At 45.0% G+C, this 18,416-nt stretch overlaps 1 protein-coding gene across 1 annotated transcript in view; it reads right to left on the bottom strand.

Annotated features, from left to right (window-relative positions):
• Positions 1-18,416, bottom strand: part of LOC137423806 (dedicator of cytokinesis protein 1) — a 968,048-nt gene that overhangs the window by 665,048 nt on the left and 284,584 nt on the right. The window contains exons 23-24 of the mRNA XM_078773719.1: positions 6,060-6,168; positions 5,452-5,522 (exon numbers count right to left, since the gene is read on the bottom strand). Coding sequence (XP_078629845.1) covers positions 5,452-5,522; positions 6,060-6,168 — 180 coding nt within the window. The remainder of the gene's footprint in view (positions 1-5,451; positions 5,523-6,059; positions 6,169-18,416) is intronic.

The following is an 18,416-nucleotide window of genomic DNA, read 5'->3' as shown; positions in this document are numbered from 1 at the left end:
CTGTACAAGGCCTCAAGACACGACACGAATTAACACGATTTTCAATACAGGTATGAAAGATTTGCACCGAAAAATCTTCGTCGGGACACAATATACGTACAACACCATAAATAAATACAGTTTTAACGAAAATACAAATGGGAACAATCACTTAACTTCGATTTCAAATCATTTATTTATTTGCTTTTAATCCAAGATGGCTGCCATAACACGTGACCTATGAACTCACAATTATCATAAAAACATTCTGCATGGGTGTCACTCCTACCCTGAAAGTTTCGTCTCAATCAGACATATAGTTGCTGAGAAAAACGAGGTTTAGCCCGGACGGACGGACGGATGGACTGACAACCCGAAAACATAATGCCTCCGGCGACTTTGTTGGCGGAGGCATAAAAAAACATTATCCCCAGAAATGCACAAGAGCCCTAATGACTAATATGAGGGCAAGCTAAATTCTGAATGGCAATATGTGGTCTTTATTTACCATTGGCAGTGCTCAGCAATACAGCTTGCCTTTGTCATGTTAAGGTGGGAGTGCATCAGGGGTCGGTACTAAGTCCACTACTATTTGTAGCTGTCATGGAGGTGCTGGCTCAGAACGTAAAGGAGGGTTTACCGTGGGAGTTGTTGTATGCAGATGACCTGGTGTTGATTGCGGAAAGTATGGATGGACTGAAGGAAAAGATGAACAAGTGGAAGGAATGTATGGAGACAAAAGGTCTGAAGGTGAATATCGGAAAAACGAAGGTGATGGCAAGTGGTAAAGCATGTGGTGAGGTGGAAATAACTGGGAAGTGGCCATGTGCTGTGTGTAGGAAGGGTGTCGGAGTGAATTCCATTCAATGTACAATGTGCGCTGAGTGGGTTCATCAAGAATGTTGTGGTTTGAGAGGGTCATTAACCAGTGTGGCAGCTACATTCAAGTGTAAGGTGTGCACAGAGGGAGCTGCAGATGGAGGAAATGTTGAGTTGGATCTTGGAGACGGCGTGAAGCTGGAAGGTGTGAAAACATTTTGCTACCTCGGAGACATGCTGAATGGAGAAGGTGGATCAGACTCGGCAACGGTTGCGGGAGTGAGATGTGCATGGAAGAAGTTGCACGTGTGAGAAGTGTTATGATTTATGGGAGCGAGATATGGGTAATGAACGTAGAGCAGCAACGAAGGCTGGAAAGGGTGGAAATGCGAATGGTTCGGTGGATGTGTGGAGTATCGTTGAGAGAGAGGAAGACAAATGATGAATTGCGAAAGATGATGGGAATAGAGCCTGTGATTGATGCTGTGAAGAGGTACAGGTTGAGATGGTTTGGTCATGTGTTGAGGAAGGATGAAAGTGACTGGTTGAGAAGAGTGATGGAAATGAATGTAGAAGGAAGTAGAGGACGGGAAAGACCGAGAAAGACTTGGCTAAAGATGGTTGAAGAAGAAATGCGAGCAAGGTGGTTGGGAGATGCAGAAAATAGGGCAAAATGGAGAAGATTGTCATGGGGACCGCAAGGCTAACCCCCGCTCTCGCAGGGAAAATGGCCTTAATATGCATGTTGTTTTTTGTGTATTTATCATTGGCAGTGCTCAGCAATACAGCTTGCCTTTGTCATTTTATAACAATTATCCTCACTTGTGAGTATCGAGTGGCCATCGTGTGAAAAATGATAATCAATGTCTCCAAACACACAAAGGAATACAAATGAAATAGGAAAGCAGGTGTGAAAATCAACTTTGTGATAGTTATCGCAGCAAACTGCCATCATACCATTTAATGAGGGCGGCAGCCATGAATAAATGATAATAAATAAAAATAGGGGCAATTCCACTGGACACTCACCTGTTAGAATAAAGCAGTGTGAGCCCCCCACCGCTACCCCCATAGAGCCCCTCAGGGCCAGATTTTTTTTAATGCTGTTAACAAACTGTGGTCCATGATGGGTGATGAAGGTTGTGGTCATGTTTCATAGAAATTATGTGTGTATAGTTTCAGAGAAGAAAGCAAATACCTATTCTGGGGGGTCAAACCTGGGCCCACTTTGACCTTCCCCCCTCCCCATAGACCAGCTTAGACCCTGTTTTTTTAATGCCGTGAACAAACTTGAGTTGCAACATACCAAATATAATTGTAGCCACGTCTGGTCACAATCCTATCAGCAGTTTCGGAGAAGAGGTTGCAAATGTTTACAGACTGACTGACAGACGAAGCGCAATCCCATAAGCTCCCTGGAACTACATTCCAGGTAAGATAAAAATAAGTAATCTTGGTCGATTAATGGATGAGGTAGCAAATAATTGTCTGGATTTATAATGTGAAGCAGCCAACAATGTCAGATTAATAAATACCACATTAACATAAAAACTGAGCAAGAAAGCACAGATATAAACTCTCCACCATAAAAAACCGATCATGGAGAATTTAAAATGTAATTGTGGAAGAACGGCTCCTACGTTTTCAGAGCTTTGGGCACGAGGGATGTGCAGAACATCTAATTGCAGGTTTCCACATCTCGGAATTGCCTCGTCCAATAATCGTTTAGAATGTGCAAATCATGCACCCGTAGGTTTTTAAAAGTTGACATGAGCCCTTCTAAAGAATTTGAAACAGTCTGGACACCAACATGTATATCATCTAAAAAAACACACGAACTAAATGATTTAGCAAACCATTAGCTTACTTCCAATCATCAGCAAGGTCATGGATTCCATCATCGCGGTTGATATGAAATCATTCCTTTTCTCCAACGACTTGATATTAGATTATCAATTCGGATTCAGACCAGGTCACTCTGCCGTGGACATGCTGCTTCTACTCTCGAAACAATAGATGAAGGCCGTCAATATCAGACATGGGATCAGGGCCGTCGCCCTGGACATTTCTCGATCTTTCATTAGGGTCTGACATCCTGCCTTGCTCTCCCAAATGTCTGCCTATGGCATCCAAGGCAAACTCCACTCTTGGATTACTGCCTTCCGCCACTCTCGTAGCCAAAGTGTGGCTCTAAAAGGAAACCTTTCCTCTCCTCTCCATATCAAGGCTGGAGTACCCCCAAGGCAGTATTCTCGGTCCATCCTATTCCTAATCTTCATCAATGACCTCAGTGTGTGTGTGTGTGTGTGTGTGTGTGTGTGTGTGTGTGTGTGTGTGTGTGTGTGTGTGTGTGTGTGTGTGTGTGTTACATAACTCTAAGACCACCCATCGCTTCGCTGAGGGGAATAGTAATGGAAGGAGGGGGGAGGGGAGAGGAGACAAAGAGAGGGTAGAGAGGGAGAGGTGGGAAAGAGAAAAGGGGGGAGGGATGGAGAGAAAGGAAAGAGGGGCAGCAAGGAGAGGTAGGGGAGCAAGGAGAGGGGCTAAGAAATGGGGCAGCGAAGAAGGGGGAGTGAGGAAGGAGGTTGAAGAAGGGGGGCGAATGAGGAAGCCCCCTTCCCACCAAGGAGGGGGAGCAGGGGAGAACTACACCACACGTCGCTAAACACTCCGGGATGGGGGCGGAGGGTTAGGAGCGAGGGTGAGATGGAGGGATGGAGAGAGAGAGAGATAGAAGAGTGGAAAGAGAACAGGGATGTGTGAGTGAGGAGTGGGAGGAGGCATGGAGGAGAAGAGAGAGGAGGGATTGGGGGGAATGAGGAGGGGATGAGGGAAGGGGTAGCAAGAAAGAGGGGAGAGCAAGGAGAGAGGGGGGGGAGGCAAGCAAGGAAGTGGACGAGAAAGGAGCTTAAACATATGAATGCCCTTGGCCACAATAGGCCAAAATATTACCTGCCTTGGAAACAAGAAAAGAGTGATAATTTCGTTTCCAAACGTAAAAGGTTGTACAAGTATAGCACTTACTATCCCAGTGAGTAGCTGCAGTTGTAAAATATCATTTTGTGTCTTGATACGTCCAGACATCTCACTGAGAAGCACAATGGGACAAAATAGACTACAGTACCATGCAATGTTTTCGATTGAGCGAAGCGCTCTGAAATATGTGTCGGAGGCTTTGCAAGGACGCTTCCCAAAAATAAATAAATGCAGTTGTTTAAAAATATAACTTCTATAAAAGCATGGGTGGTGAGGGTTCATTAAAAAGATAACAATTTTGTGTTTAATATATTTTAAATGTTTAATAGTAGATATAAAATGGAAGTTTGTGTTTATTACAGAATTTAGCAAAGTTTTATAAATGGACACTTTTTTTTCTTTCTTTTTTTTACTTTATTCATTGTTTGAATCCACGAAGGTTGAAATCCATGTTATTGAAAATACAAAAAAGTCTTATTTTAACACCTTCAACACCCTTTATACAACGTAACAAACGTATTGATGAGCCTATCTTTCTTCACGTGCCACTGTGCAAAATGTTGTGTTGGGGTGGGGCGATCTGAAGTTTGTGGGGGCCCGGACCCCAAATCCTTTTGGAAGTTAGCGACGCCTCTGTGGCTGAAAAACGTAATCAAATACCTTTCTTACAAAAAAAAACATGCAATGGAATGCGTTTGTCTCCGTGACTGATCTGTAAGGCCTATTATTTGTTGCAGACATTTTCCGGCATTTATCGAACACTTGGACTGATGAAATGACTATGGCAGCTTGATTGCCTTCCAGTTGCCTTTTCTCAGTCCGATCCACTGTGACATGATCGGACTACAAGCCGTCGTCCTCCTGCTTCGCAGACATGGGGTTGAATATTTTGAAATACCAACTTCTTTCCTGGAAGTCCTTGCAGTGTCCTTGTGTTTTATACTTCTCCCACCCCCTTCCCCTCCCCCCCCCCCCTTCCCATGCCTCCTCCACCAAGCCCTCCCACAGATCTCCCGATGCCCCTGCTCTCAAATGTTGTGTTTGTGCTTCCCCTTCTCTCCCCATATTGTCTACCGCTACCCTTATTATATGTTTTGTGTGTCTGTTTGATTTTTTTGTGTGATAAATGTTTGCTCTTTCACGAGCCTCGATCCTGCATACAAAAAAAAAAAAAAAAAAAAGAATCATAGAGAATGCCGCAAGCTTTTGGAGAGGATGTTAGAAGCGGCTGGACCGCCTGCTGGCAATCACTCGTAGATGTTAAGCACGCCACAACAACTTTTAAAAAGAGCAGGACGTTGTGTGCTGATGCCCTTGTCCGATTCCAAAACGTAGCCACAACCACTGGGAAGGTAAACGATCTCTGGCAGTAGTAACTCCCCTGATATCGAACTAATGTGAGGTTAGGGAAATTAAACAAACAACCAGTCGGATTTACCTGGAGGGCATGACAATATGTTGTTGGGATAGTACTGCAGAGGGAGCATGCAAGGTAGGGAACTTAATGTGAAAAAAAATCTCCCAAGCATGCAAGTTTCCAAATTATGTTTTGTCCAAAATACACCACACTATCAAATAAGGAAAGGTCATTGTGAGCAAACATCAAAATTTCAGTTCTGACATGCTCTACATGTGAATACAAAACAAAACAATGGATTAATAATAAAGGCAACACACCTGACACAAACAGGGTCCATCACTTTGACCATATCGGGAATAACACGGGAGAGAGATCGCAGTGCAGCTCCCTGAATGTTGGAGGAACGAAAGAATTTGATTAGACGCGGGGCTTTGCTGCTTCTATGATCATAGCACAATAAGTCACATGATGAAGTCATTATTTTAGAAGGAAACAAACAAACCGTGGTTATGGAAACCTACGTGGCTATTCCGTACTTCCATCCAACCCTCCAAAAAATGAAGGATTATTGGTGAGAGCAGCACTTCATTTTTTTCCTCTTTCGTTCATTCTTACTCTTCAATCTTATAATTTCTCAAAGTACAAATGTCATCGAATCGGTCGAATTGGTTTACTCTTCAAATGAAGACTGACTGTTTATCACGCAAAAGGCTGGAAAGCAGTATTAGGTCTAACCAAAACGAGAAACCGCAACCAAAACTAGAAACCGCAACCAAAACGAGAAACCGCAACCAAAACTAGAAACCGCAACCAAAACTTAACAAACAGGTCATGCACTTAAAATAACTCATTTGCAGCAAAAAAATTGTGAATCCTGAAACTCTAAAACGGTTCAATGGGAAAAAAAAACCCCGAAATGCTTTACCTGCACACCCAACATCTCCGTGGAGGGAAACGCCATCATTTTGGTCATTGCAGAAAAAAGCTCTTGGATGGAATTTTCGAATTCCTTTTTGCCTTTACCCTCGTTCAACCTGTGAAATCAAATGGTTACACGCAATTAAGAGGAGCACATATGACGAGGTGTAAAACAAGTGCAAAGTGAGGGAATTTGACGCAGACTAGCACCCACCCGGCCTCGCTCTCAACACGTTCTGCTTACAGCATCGAAGGCCACACTCCACACATGGCTCAATGACTTCCTCTACATTCATAGTCAGCACATGCACTTCAAAAAGGATCCTCAAATCAACTCTCATGGTTGAGACTGGAGTGCCCTAGGTGACTTGAGCCCATTTTTGTTCGTAATTTTCATCCATGATGTTTCCAATTCTCCTGGAAATCATCTTTATGTCTTTACTGATGACTCTACCCTCTGCTGGAGCATCCCTCATCCTTTAAGAAGACGGGCAGCAGCCACTTCCTTCTCTGCAGACCATGATAGAATCCCAAGATGGTCAAACTCTTGGAATATCTATCTATAATTCCAGTAATCTCTGTGTGTTTGTTTGTTTGTACGTTTGTACGTTTGTTTGTCTGTGACCGCTGTTTCTCGACAACCACGGGTCCGATATACTTTAAACTTGCCAGGTATATTGCTGGGGACCCGAGGATGTGCCTTTTCAAGGTTTCATATTAATCGGACAATTACTTACCGAGCTATGTCCAAAAAACGATTCAACCAATCAGAGAGCAGCGAGCTATCGCGTGTGCCGAACGTGGCGAACACACTCTGCCTCGGATGGCACATTTGAGAGCGTATTCATTTATTTCACATTTGCAAACTATGTTGCCGCTATGTTGGCGTTAAACTATGTTTTAAAACTAATAAAAACCATTTCATCTAAATAGAGGGGGGGGGGGGGGGGATTGTCACTGTACTCGCAAGCCGTTCGCCGTTCGCTTTGGCGTTGCGAATGGACCAACACATTTCATGGACCAAACCATTTCATGTAAAGCGTTCGCCGTTCGCTTTGGCGTTGCGAATGGACCAAAACATTTCATGAACCAAACCATTTCATGTAAATAGAGGGGGGGATATAATTTTAGATATAGATATAGTACGGGCATGCCCTAGTGTCTTTCAATGCAGACAAATCTCACACTCTCATTCTGTCTCTCCAAAAGAACTGTCTGGCAAACCCTCTCATCCTCTTCCTTGCCAAACCTCTTGAAGAAGTTCAGTCACTCAAAATTTGGGCCTATCATTGGCCATGATCTTTCTTGGGAAAATCACATATCGACTGGAGATGACCGACTGGAGTCAACTGGGCTCCTCTGTCATTCAAATTATTTTGATTAGAAATCTGAATTTTAGTAAGCTTATAACCACCTTTAGAGGCCATTTTTCCCCGCAAGCGGGGGTTGGCCTTTTTCAGGAACCGTGGTTGTTGTTGTTTTTCGGTCCCCTTTTTGAAGCAATGTTTTACGGCCGGATGCCCTTCCTGACGCCAACCCTTTTTGCCGCCTTTAACGACAAACAGGGAATTACCAGTGAACTGGTCCTCAATTAGCCGACCTCGGAAGGATGACAGGCTGAGTCAACCCCCCTGGCGTTAATTCAGCGATCGACCGGGATTCGAACCCAGGATCCTCGGATCCTAAGCTGACACCCTAGCCGCTAGCCCAACACCAACACCTCACACCTTGCAAGCTTACAAAGGCTTTAATCTGCAGCTTGATGTCGTACTGCTCTCCCCTTTGGGCTGGTACCCCTGCCTCACCTCACACCTTGCAATTGATGATGGCAAAAAATCAAGGCCATCAAAATCATTGTAATCTCCCATGATGAACCAGAGCCTGTTGGCCTGTTACTTTTTGCATTTCAGTCAGGTCATGGTACCATATAAAATGTGCGGAGTATCGTTGAGAGAGAGGAGGACAAATGATGAATTGCGAAAGATGATGGGAATATTGCCTGTGATTGATGCTGTGAAGAGGAACAGGTTGAGATGGTTTGGTCATGTATTGAGGAAGGATGAAAGTGACTGGTTGAGAAGAGTGATGGAAGTTAATGTAGAAGGAAGTAGAGGACGGGGAAGACCGAGAAAGACTTGGCTAAAGATGGTGGAAGAAGAAATGCGGGCAAGGGCGTTAACAAGGAGAGATGCAGAAAATAGGGCAAAATGGAGAAGATTGTCATGGGGACCGCAAGGCTAACCCCCGCTCTAGCAGGGAAAATTGCCTTAAAATGCATGTTGTTGTTGTTGTAGTCAGGTCGGTATACCTCCCCCCCCCCCCCCCCCCCCGCACACCCCCACGGCCCAGTGTCTCTGAAGGTAACCCATTTCTGGTGAAACTCCCAAAATCCAGGCTCACTGCTCACCTACACTCATTTGTTCTTCTTCTCTCTCACCTGTGGCATCAACTTCTTCAATCTGCTCAATCCCACTCTTCCCTCCTTCAAGATGGCTGTTCACCAAAGAAGCAGGTGATCCCCCACCCATACTCATGATCTTTCCTCCTCTTGTTAACCCTCCACAAGCCCACATCTCCCTTCCCAGGTTATTGTGTTTTCCCCACTCTCCCTGCCTCTCTTTTTGCTGATTGTTCCATTGCTGCTTCATCTCGGTTTTCCCTTTTTTGTCTCGTTATGTTTGAGCTTGTATCTAGCTTGGACACCACCTGTGTCCTTCTTCTCCTTCTTGTGATCGCTTTCTTCCCCAAGCCCATTCTTCCTCCAAGTATTCCTCTGTTGTATACTTCTACCCTGCTGTCGGCACCTTTCCCTCATTTTTCACTATGTTCTGCTTCATTCTGTTTTCTTACTCTTCCATGAGCCTTGACTTTGCGAACAAAAATATATACACTATATAAAAGGTCTCAGTCTGATTTTCATCGTTCTGTAATTCAACTGAAGAGCACTTTTTAAATCCTGTTATTTACCTAAGTTGTCGTTTTTTATATGGTACCATGTCCATAATAGGGGAGAGGGAGGAAAAGAGAGGGGGAGGAGGCAAAAGTTCCATCTTGTTTGCATACTTAATAAATAGATGGTCCATCATGATTAAAAATGAAATCTTTCTCCATCATTAACGATCATCTATTTTGCTGTATGGCATTCACAATCAAGCTCACGGGTCATCCGTTTCTTTATAGGTTTCCTGCCTGAGCCAACGGCATTGAACGGAAAATGTAACATCAGCCCCACATTGTGAGGAATATCATTTTCCAAATGGATCCGTGTGCGATTCCATCATGCTATTATTCTGCACCATTTGTTGAGAGTCTTACATCACAGGCTCATATTGATTTGCTGAACATCACAGGCCTACCTGATGGGTGTGCACCCTTCATAATAGCAAATAATGGGGGTATAATGTAACACACACGTTTTAACACTGAATGCGTCAAATCTATTGACAATAAGCATGGATGTTATGAAGGTTTTGCAAGCTGCATGGTGCATCCAAAGGGATGTTTACCTACAAAGACTGGTCTGGAGTAAATCAGAAGTTTAGAAAGCTGGGATTGGTGTGAACTGAAGATAGTAGATCAAACTTTTGGACTCGTTATTCCATCCAGGAACATGGACATAAGTGTGAACACATCACACGCATGGAGTCCAGAAACTCGTCATCTCAGAGATTCATAGCTCAATTGCTATCTGGCGGCACCGTCTGCAGAAATTCTCAGGGTGCCGGTCGTCACCTGATTGACCTCATGACGCCAAATATTTCGAAGCTGCCAGATCAGTATGAAACATTTTCACTTGAGCGCCAAAACTTTACTACGGATCAATTTTTTGGGAATCAGTACGAGTTCGTTACCATACTGAATATAAAATCAGACAGGATGGTGCAGATGTAACACACTTTTTTTTTTCTTTTTTCTTTTTTTGTATACAGAGTCGAGGCTCGTGAAAGAGCTAACATTTATCAAACAAACAAATCAAACAAACAAGCAAACAAAGTATATAAAAAGGGGAGCGGTCGACAAGATGGGGAGAGAAGGGGAGGAAGCACACAAACACAACATTTGAGAGCAGGGACATCGGGAGATGTTTTTGGAGGGAGAGGGCCTGGGGGGAGGCAGGATAGGTATAAAACGCAAGGACACCAAGGACTTCCAGGAAAGAAGTCAAAAGTCACCTCAAAAAAGTGGATTTGGGGTGAAATTAGCAGGGGTAGAAAAGATCAAGGTTTTGGATTGGGGAAGATAAGAGATGGTGGTGAACAGCCGTTTTAAAGACCTGGAGGGAGGAGTGGGATTGAAGAGAGTGAGGGAGTTTGTTCCAGAGGTGGGAGAAAACAGGAATGAAGGAGTGAAGGTGAGCAGAGAGTCTTGATTTTGGCAGTTTAACCATAAGAGGGTTGCAGGCAGATCTTGTGCGACCTGCAGGAATATTTGGGGGACAGAGCCCAGAGAGAGCTGGGGGAGCAAGGCCGGAGAGGAGTCGGTAGAAGACGGAAAGACCACCAACCTGCCTGCGGTGATTAAGTGAAAGGCCCTCGGAGATAGCGGCATCGCGGGAGATTCCAATGATTCTGAACATTTTGGTTTCAACAGCGTGAAGACGAGCCAGGTTTGAGGCAGGAGCACCAGCCCAGAGGGGAGAGCAGTACTCCATTGAGCTGCGGATGAAAGCCTTGTATGTGGTGAGGAGCTCAGGTGTGCCAAGGAAGGACTTCGCACGACGGAGGATGCCCAGTCGGCGACTGGCTTTGGAGGCCAGCTTGGAAATGTGGTTTTCCCAGGAAAGATCATGGCAGATAGTGAGACCCAAAAGCTTGAGTGACAGAACTTCTTAGAGAGGATTATTCAGAAAGTAGATGGGAGGGTTGTCCAGTCGGTCTTTTCGGAGAGACATCGTAAGAGTGTGAGATTTGTCAGGATTGAAAGACATGTTCCACTTGTTTGCCCAATCTGTGATTTTGTCCAGGTCTGCAGAGAGTGAGGAGGCTGCAGACTGCCGATCTGAGGGATGAGGAATGGAGCGGCAGAGAGTGGAGTCACCAGCAAAGAAATAGAGAGGATTTTCAAGAGAGTCAGAGAGATCATTGATGAAGACCAGAAAAAGCACAGGGCCCAGAACACTGCCTTGGGGAACTCCAGCCTGAACAGGAAGAGGAGTTGAGAGAAACCCATTCAGGGCCACACGTTGATGACGACTAGAGAGGAAGTCCGCCAGCCATGCGTGGAGATTTCTATGGATACCAAAGGAGGAGAGTTTGGTGAGCAGAGCGGGGTGCCAGACCATATCGAAGGCACGTGATATGTCGAGGGAGACAGCTCTAATTTCCTGTTTGGCATTGAGGACCTCCATCCATTGTTGAGACAGCAGAAGCAGCATGTCCAGAGTAGAGTGACCTTGTCTGAAACCAAATTGATGATCAGAGATCAAGCCATTGGAGAAGAGGAAAGATTTCATATCCGAAGCAATGATGGATTCCATGACTTTGCTGATAATTGGGAGAAGGCTGATTGGTCTGTAGTTGCTAGGATCTGTTTTTGCACCTTTTTTGTGCAAAGCAGTGATGTTGGCTGATTTCCAAGCAGATGGCAGTTGACCTTGAGCAAAAGAGAGGGTGAAGAGAACAGAGAGAGGGAGTGAAAGAGCGGAAGAACATGATTTTAGGACCCGTGGGCTGATGCCGTCAGGTCCAGTTGCAGAATCAGAGTCGAGGGTTGACAGAAACTACACACTGACAGAAACTACACACTTGCACTTGAGTTGTCCAGTCTGAAGTTGTGATCTGATCTGAATATAAATGGTGTGATTGGTGCTTAGTAGACAGGGTGTTGCATCACAAAGTGCATCGTCCACCGGATTGTCTTTAATGAAGCTGGGTGTCTCATCTGTTGGCATTAGTTGGTGGACACGTTCAAGATCCCATGGTATCTTCAGGGCAGACAAGGTGAGTCATCACCGGCTCACTGAACAAACTACAAATTTCTGCACCTTCAGTCGAACGTCAAGGCTGACCATCCGGTTCGTGAAAGACTTGGGCCAAAAACGCTCCCCGGCTGACCCCACAAGCAGGTAGGAAGAGTTCGGGCTGCTGAAGCCTTGAGTAGATATTACACTGAATCTGCTTGAGCACAGCTTCAATGAAGCAGAGACCAAAACATCTTCAAGTGAGTTGATAATATTCCAAATAATTAGTATTAAAAAAAACAGTTTCCCCAAAAAAACAAGCGTTATGCCTAGGTCCCCCATTGGTGAAGTGATGTGAGTTGACAAAGTGGGAGACGCAGAAAACATGGAAGAGTCTATAATGTTTGCGAGTGGGTGGAGACACACCCACACACCAGATTAGAAGTTAGTAGTTCGTTTATTTTTCAAGATATTCCGCTCACAAGGTTCAGACATATACGGTGGTGGCCATCTTGGATTTTGACGTGGCGACCTAATTTTCAATAGCGTTCTTCCTTATGCCTAGATACAGTCGCGCACCAGATTAGAAGTGAGTAGTTTGTTTATTTTTCAAGATATTCCGCTCACAAGGTTCAGACATATATGGTGGCGGCCATCTTGTATTTTGACCTGCCGACCCAATTTTCAATAGCGTTCTTCCTTATGCCTAGATACACCCACACACCAGATTAGAAGTTGGTACTTCGCTTATTTTTCAAGATATTCTGCTCACAAGGTTCAGACTTACATGGTGGCGGCCATCTTGAATATTGACGTGGCGACCCAATTTTCAATAGCGTTCTTCCTTATGCATAGATACACCTACACACTTGATTAGAAGTTGGTACTTCGCTTATTTTTTCAAGATATTCCGCTCACAAGGTTCAGACATACATGGCGTCAGACATACATGGTGGCGGCCATATTGGATTTTGACGTGGGTTGCACCCACACACCAAATTAGAATTCGGTCCTTCGCTTACGCATGCATGCATGCACGTACGCACGCCCGCACGCATGCACGTCCGCACGCATGCACACACGCATGGACGGATGGACGCACACACGGACGGAGGGGAAAACCATAGTCCCTCTTTCGCTCCGCGGTGCGACGGGGGACAACAAGCATTACGCCTAGGTCCCCCATCGGTGAAGTGATGTGAGTTGACAAAGTGGAAGACGCAAGGCGGCCATCTTGGATTTTGACGTGGCGACCCAATGTTCAAAAGCTTTCTCCCTCATGTGTAGATACACCCACACACCAGATTAGAAGTTAGTAGTTCGTTTATTTTTCAAGATATTTCGCTCACAAGATTCAGACATATATATGGTGGCAGCCATCTTGGATTGTGACGTGGCGACCCAATTTTCAATAGCGTTCTTCCTTATGCCTAGCTACACCTACTCACCAGATTAGAAGTTGGTACTTCGCTTATTTTCAAGATATTCCGCTCACAAGGTTCAGACATACATGGCGGCGGCCATTTTGGATTTTGACGTGGGTTGCACCCACACACTAAATTAGAATTCCGGTCCTTCGCTTACGCACGCACGCACACATGCACGCACGGACGAACGGATGCACGCACGCACGCATGGATGGATACACGGACGGAGGGGAAAACCATAGTCCCCCTTTCGCTCCGCGGTGCGACGGGGGACAACAAGCATTATGCCTCGGTCCCCCGTCGGTGAAGTGATGTGAGTTGACAAAAGTGGCGGACGCAGAAAACATGGAAGAGTCGATAATATTTGCGAGTGGGTTGGAGACACACCCACACACCAGATTAGAAGTTAGTGGTTCGTTTATTTTTCAAGATATTCCGCTCACAAGGTTCAGACATATATGGTGGCGGCCATCTTGAATTTTGACGTCGCGACCCTATTTTCAATGGCGTTCTTCCTTATGCCGAGATACAGTCGCGCACCAGATTAGAAGTGAGTAGTTGGTTTATTTTTCAAGATATTCCGCTCACAAGGGTACGCATGCACGGACGCACGCACGGACGGAGGGTAAAACCACAGTCCCCCTTTCGCTCCGCGGTGCGACGGGGGAAAACAACCTCCTCTTGTCGTGGTAAAAACAAACAAACAAAGACTCAGGCAGTCGAGCAATGAAACGACACAAGTGTGACGTGCTCTTTAAGTGCTCTTTAACAAGGATCTGTGACAAGTTGGAATTTCTCGCTCCACGAGTGCACACGAGGATATTTCCATATTTGCATGCACAAATGAAGTGTAGCACAATTAAAACGAATCACACAAAGGCTCACTGACAAATTTAACCATTATTGCCTTCACTGCGAGACCAGTGCTGCAAGAGAAGAACGTCACACTCCGTTTTATGGTACACGATGATCATGTGAGCACAATATGTGCTCAAATGATAGTTTATCTTAACGAGCATAATAGTTTATCTTAATTCGGTAAATTTAAAGTTTTTTTAACTACCTCTTATAGATAATATGTAGTTCTGTGATTTTGTATTGATACTCGTACTAGTCAGGCAGATAGGTGTAACAATTGTGGGTTTATACGTACAAGCATGAAATTTGGCACAGTCATAGATAATAGTCTAATGAATAATTCCAGATATGGACCCACCGCGAAAACGTCCTATGGTAGCCGTGGCGGCCATTTTACAAATGGCGGCCATTGACCAGGCTCATGAGCAAAATAATGCTGCTGTGAAGAGTGACGGTGGTGCTGTTGGACTCACTCAAAATCCAAATGCTCTTAGAAGATGGATGGTGGCTGGGCCGGAACTGGTTAGAATGACTACCGAGTTTGAAGCATCCATGGAGGGAAGGAAAATAAGGATTAATCAAGACACACGCCACCATGAGCAAACATATAGTTCACAGGTAATCTTTACTCAACATGTCAAACGTCTGGTTGAAGTAATAGAGGAAATGGGAAACCCCTTCCTAGAAGAGAGTACAGACTTGCTGCGGCTGGACACAAGAGACATTGCTGACCCAACTGTTGTTTCTACTGTTCAACAGGCTGAGGAGATAGGTAAGCAACAGCACAAGACCTTCGTAGCAGACCGTCTACTGGAGCGAACCGTACCTCTTACTGAGCCAATAAAGAAGAATAAACTCCCATTGTTTAGTCGATCGTCTCCAAGAGAGAAATCCAAGACAAGTTTGCAAGTAACTTCGCTAAAGAGTGACTGCTCTTTATTCTCAAGACTCTACATTGCGTCTCAAACACGAGATGGTGATCTTGCAGAATTTTTCCGCCATGAAAACCAAGCATGTCCCCCGTCTTTATCTCAGCTTGGGAAGTTACGACTGGGAACCAAATCAGATCTATTGGTGTGTCTAGAGAGTTGCGCAGAGGTCAGAGGTGATGCTCCAAAACCAGATACTGACGTCACTATCCTTGACGGGGCAGTGTTGGTGAACGTTCTGAAACCAGTTGCTGCCAAAACCTTTGATGATTATGCGCTGAAAGTATTCTTGCCACACATACAAGGTCACTTGCAAAGAGCCTGTCGTGTGGATATAGTCTGGGACCAGTACCGTGACAACAGCCTGAAATCTCAAGCCAGGGACAAACGTGGGAAAGGCATTCGAAGGAGAGTTGACGGATCCACTGTTCTTCCAGGAAATTGGCAGCAGTTCCTGAGAATTGATGCAAACAAAACAGAACTGTTTGCCTTCTTGACAAAACACATCACACATCTTGTATCAGATAAGCAGATAGTCACCACGGATGGTTCAGATGTGACGTGCATTCCCGCACGCGACACCAGTCATCTTGCCCCATGTGACCATGAGGAGGCTGATACACGAATGATGATACATCTCGCGGATGCAGTCCGTGATGGATTTCAGAAAATTCTTCTGCGTACGGTGGATACAGATATAGTGGTATTGGCTGTGGCAGCAACAACCAAACTCAAAATCCAGGAGCTTTGGGTGGCCTTTGGGACAGGCCAGCACTTCAGGTATATTCCAGCACATGAAATTACAGCATTCCTCGGACCAGATAAGTCACAGGCCCTCCCGATGTTCCATGCATACACAGGGTGTGACACAGTCTCGTCATTTAATACACGGGGCAAGAATACAGCCTGGGATACCTGGAAAGTATTTGACGAATTGACGCCAGCGTTAGTTCATCTCTCCACGGGGACAGCAGACATCTCTGATGACGTTGTGGCAGTGCTCGAGCGGTTCACCATTCTTCTCTACGATCGCACCAGCAATCTCGTCAACATAGACGAAGCTCGACAGGCACTCTTCACGAAGAAAGGACGAGCCATGCAAGCTATTCCCCCTACCAGAGGAGCCCTGGTACAACAAATCAAGAGGGCTGTGTACACGGGTGGCCACTGCTGGGGAAACATGCTCAAGGTTGTTATGGATCTGCCCTCACCTGGGGATTGGGGATGGATCGATCCCCACAACTGGAAACCCCTGTGGTCCATGCTTCCTGAAGCCAGCATTTCATCAAGGGAGCTGATTTGTTGTAAATGCAAAAAGGGTTGCAAGGGACGATGCAAGTGCAAACAAGCTAGTTTGAAATGTACCGCTTTGTGCCAGTGTGGTGGAGAAAATTGTGACGTATAAACAAGATCAAACTGGAACTATCTAGTAATATAAGTTACCGTTACAGTGCTTGGTGGGTTAATTGACATTGCTGGCAACACAAATGAAAATTGTGGTCATTTGGAGAATACAATTATGGCATATATGTGTATCTAGAGTCATTTCATTAGAACATAAAGAAGCATTTGTGTCGTCCGGTAAAAAATAATCGCGGTCAAAACGGCCATTTTGTAAAATGGCCGCCATGGCTACCATATGACGTTTTCTCGGTGGGTCCATATCTGGAATTATTCATTAGATTATTATCTATGACTGTGCCAAATTTCATGCTTGTACGTCTAAACCCACAATTCTTATGATGGATACACCTATCTGCCTGACTATACCTCCTCAATTCAATATTAAAATGTATGGCACATTGTAGCAATTTTGGCGGCCATTTCGAAACAAAATGGCCACCATGTCGAAATTCTGGTTGGCCAATCGACTTGATTTAAAGAGCATCTATATAAGAGTATACTTGCCAAATGTTTTGCTTGTATCACAATGTGAACGATTCGCCCTAATAATGAGTTTTAGCCGCCTAGCTATTGGTTGCACGAGGCAAAGGTTGCTGCTTGTTTCTCTGAGGACGACAAACTCACTTTGCATTCACTATGCTCCAGATAACAATGTGTGTGTTTTGTGGCCCTGCCTGAATTTCCGACCAAGCAAGCATCGCCCAGAAGCAGACAAGCTGGCTTTCCATGTCCACAGCATTCCCAAGATCAGTACTCCAGTGGGGATGGAGGGAGGTTGGCAGTGGCCGAAAGAGAAGTTCAAAATTCACCCTCTCAAGCAGGTCCCGTTTCCAAAGCAAAACTTGAAAATTCTTTCATCATCTCACATGCCAAAATAACACGATTGTGGAATACCCTCTCATCCCAAACTTTCAAACCTCTCCTGTTTCTCAACAATTTGTACTTTAATTTACTTCGATAAATATTACCTGTGATGAATGACAGCAGGCTTGGAATCCATTTTGCACACGTTTTCTAAAGCCAATAATGGAATATTCCCATGGGAATACAGATGAGAAAGATGTGACAACACTTGCACAACATACACAGTACAGGGGGATGAACCTAAGCCAACAGCACATTGTGCAGTGCTTGGACCGGAGTTCACCAAATAAGCCACCAATAGACAACTTACTCCATACAGTCATTGGACAAGTCCGAAGGCTCTGGAATATCTTAAAGACTTTACACATCTAAGAATGTCTTACATTTCATAATTGCAAACAGTGTCGCTGGTTTAGCTAAAGGATTATGCTCCGCAGGAGATCAAACGGAGAATCTTACTATAATTCACCAAATGTCTGTCCGTCCGTCCGTCCATCCGTCCATCCGTCCGTCCGTCCGTTCGAAGGTACCGCAAAAACGGCTGAACCGATCGCAACGATATTTTGGGTGGGTAATCCTGGGATCCCCTGGAGTAAAATAGGCTGTAATTCCAATTTCAGCTTTGGCCTCCAGCATTTTCAGGTTTGGACTCCCACATAACGTTATTTTCCCGGGTACCGCACAAACGGCTGCACCGATCGCTGCACAGCTGCACCGATCAACTGCACCGATCGGACTCGGTGACCTCGGACAAAGACCTTTTATACGGACATGGGTTGAATCCCTGCTTGAGAGAATTCCAACCTCCTCCCCGCCATCACGGCCGTCTCTCCAACTTACCATCCCACGAGATATGCGGAAAGGACAACCCAAAACCAATTATCCTCTTTTTGATTCGTATATAAACATCATTAAAAGTAAATAATGACCTCGGGCAAAGTTCAAACGACGTGGGTTTAATCTCTACATGAGAGAAATCCACA

This window comes from Myxine glutinosa, chromosome 3, assembly GCF_964187855.1.
Source record: "Myxine glutinosa chromosome 3, kmMyxGlut1.1, whole genome shotgun sequence".
Lineage (NCBI taxonomy): Eukaryota > Metazoa > Chordata > Myxini > Myxiniformes > Myxinidae > Myxine > Myxine glutinosa.
This window is presented reverse-complemented; position numbering and strand designations above follow the sequence as displayed.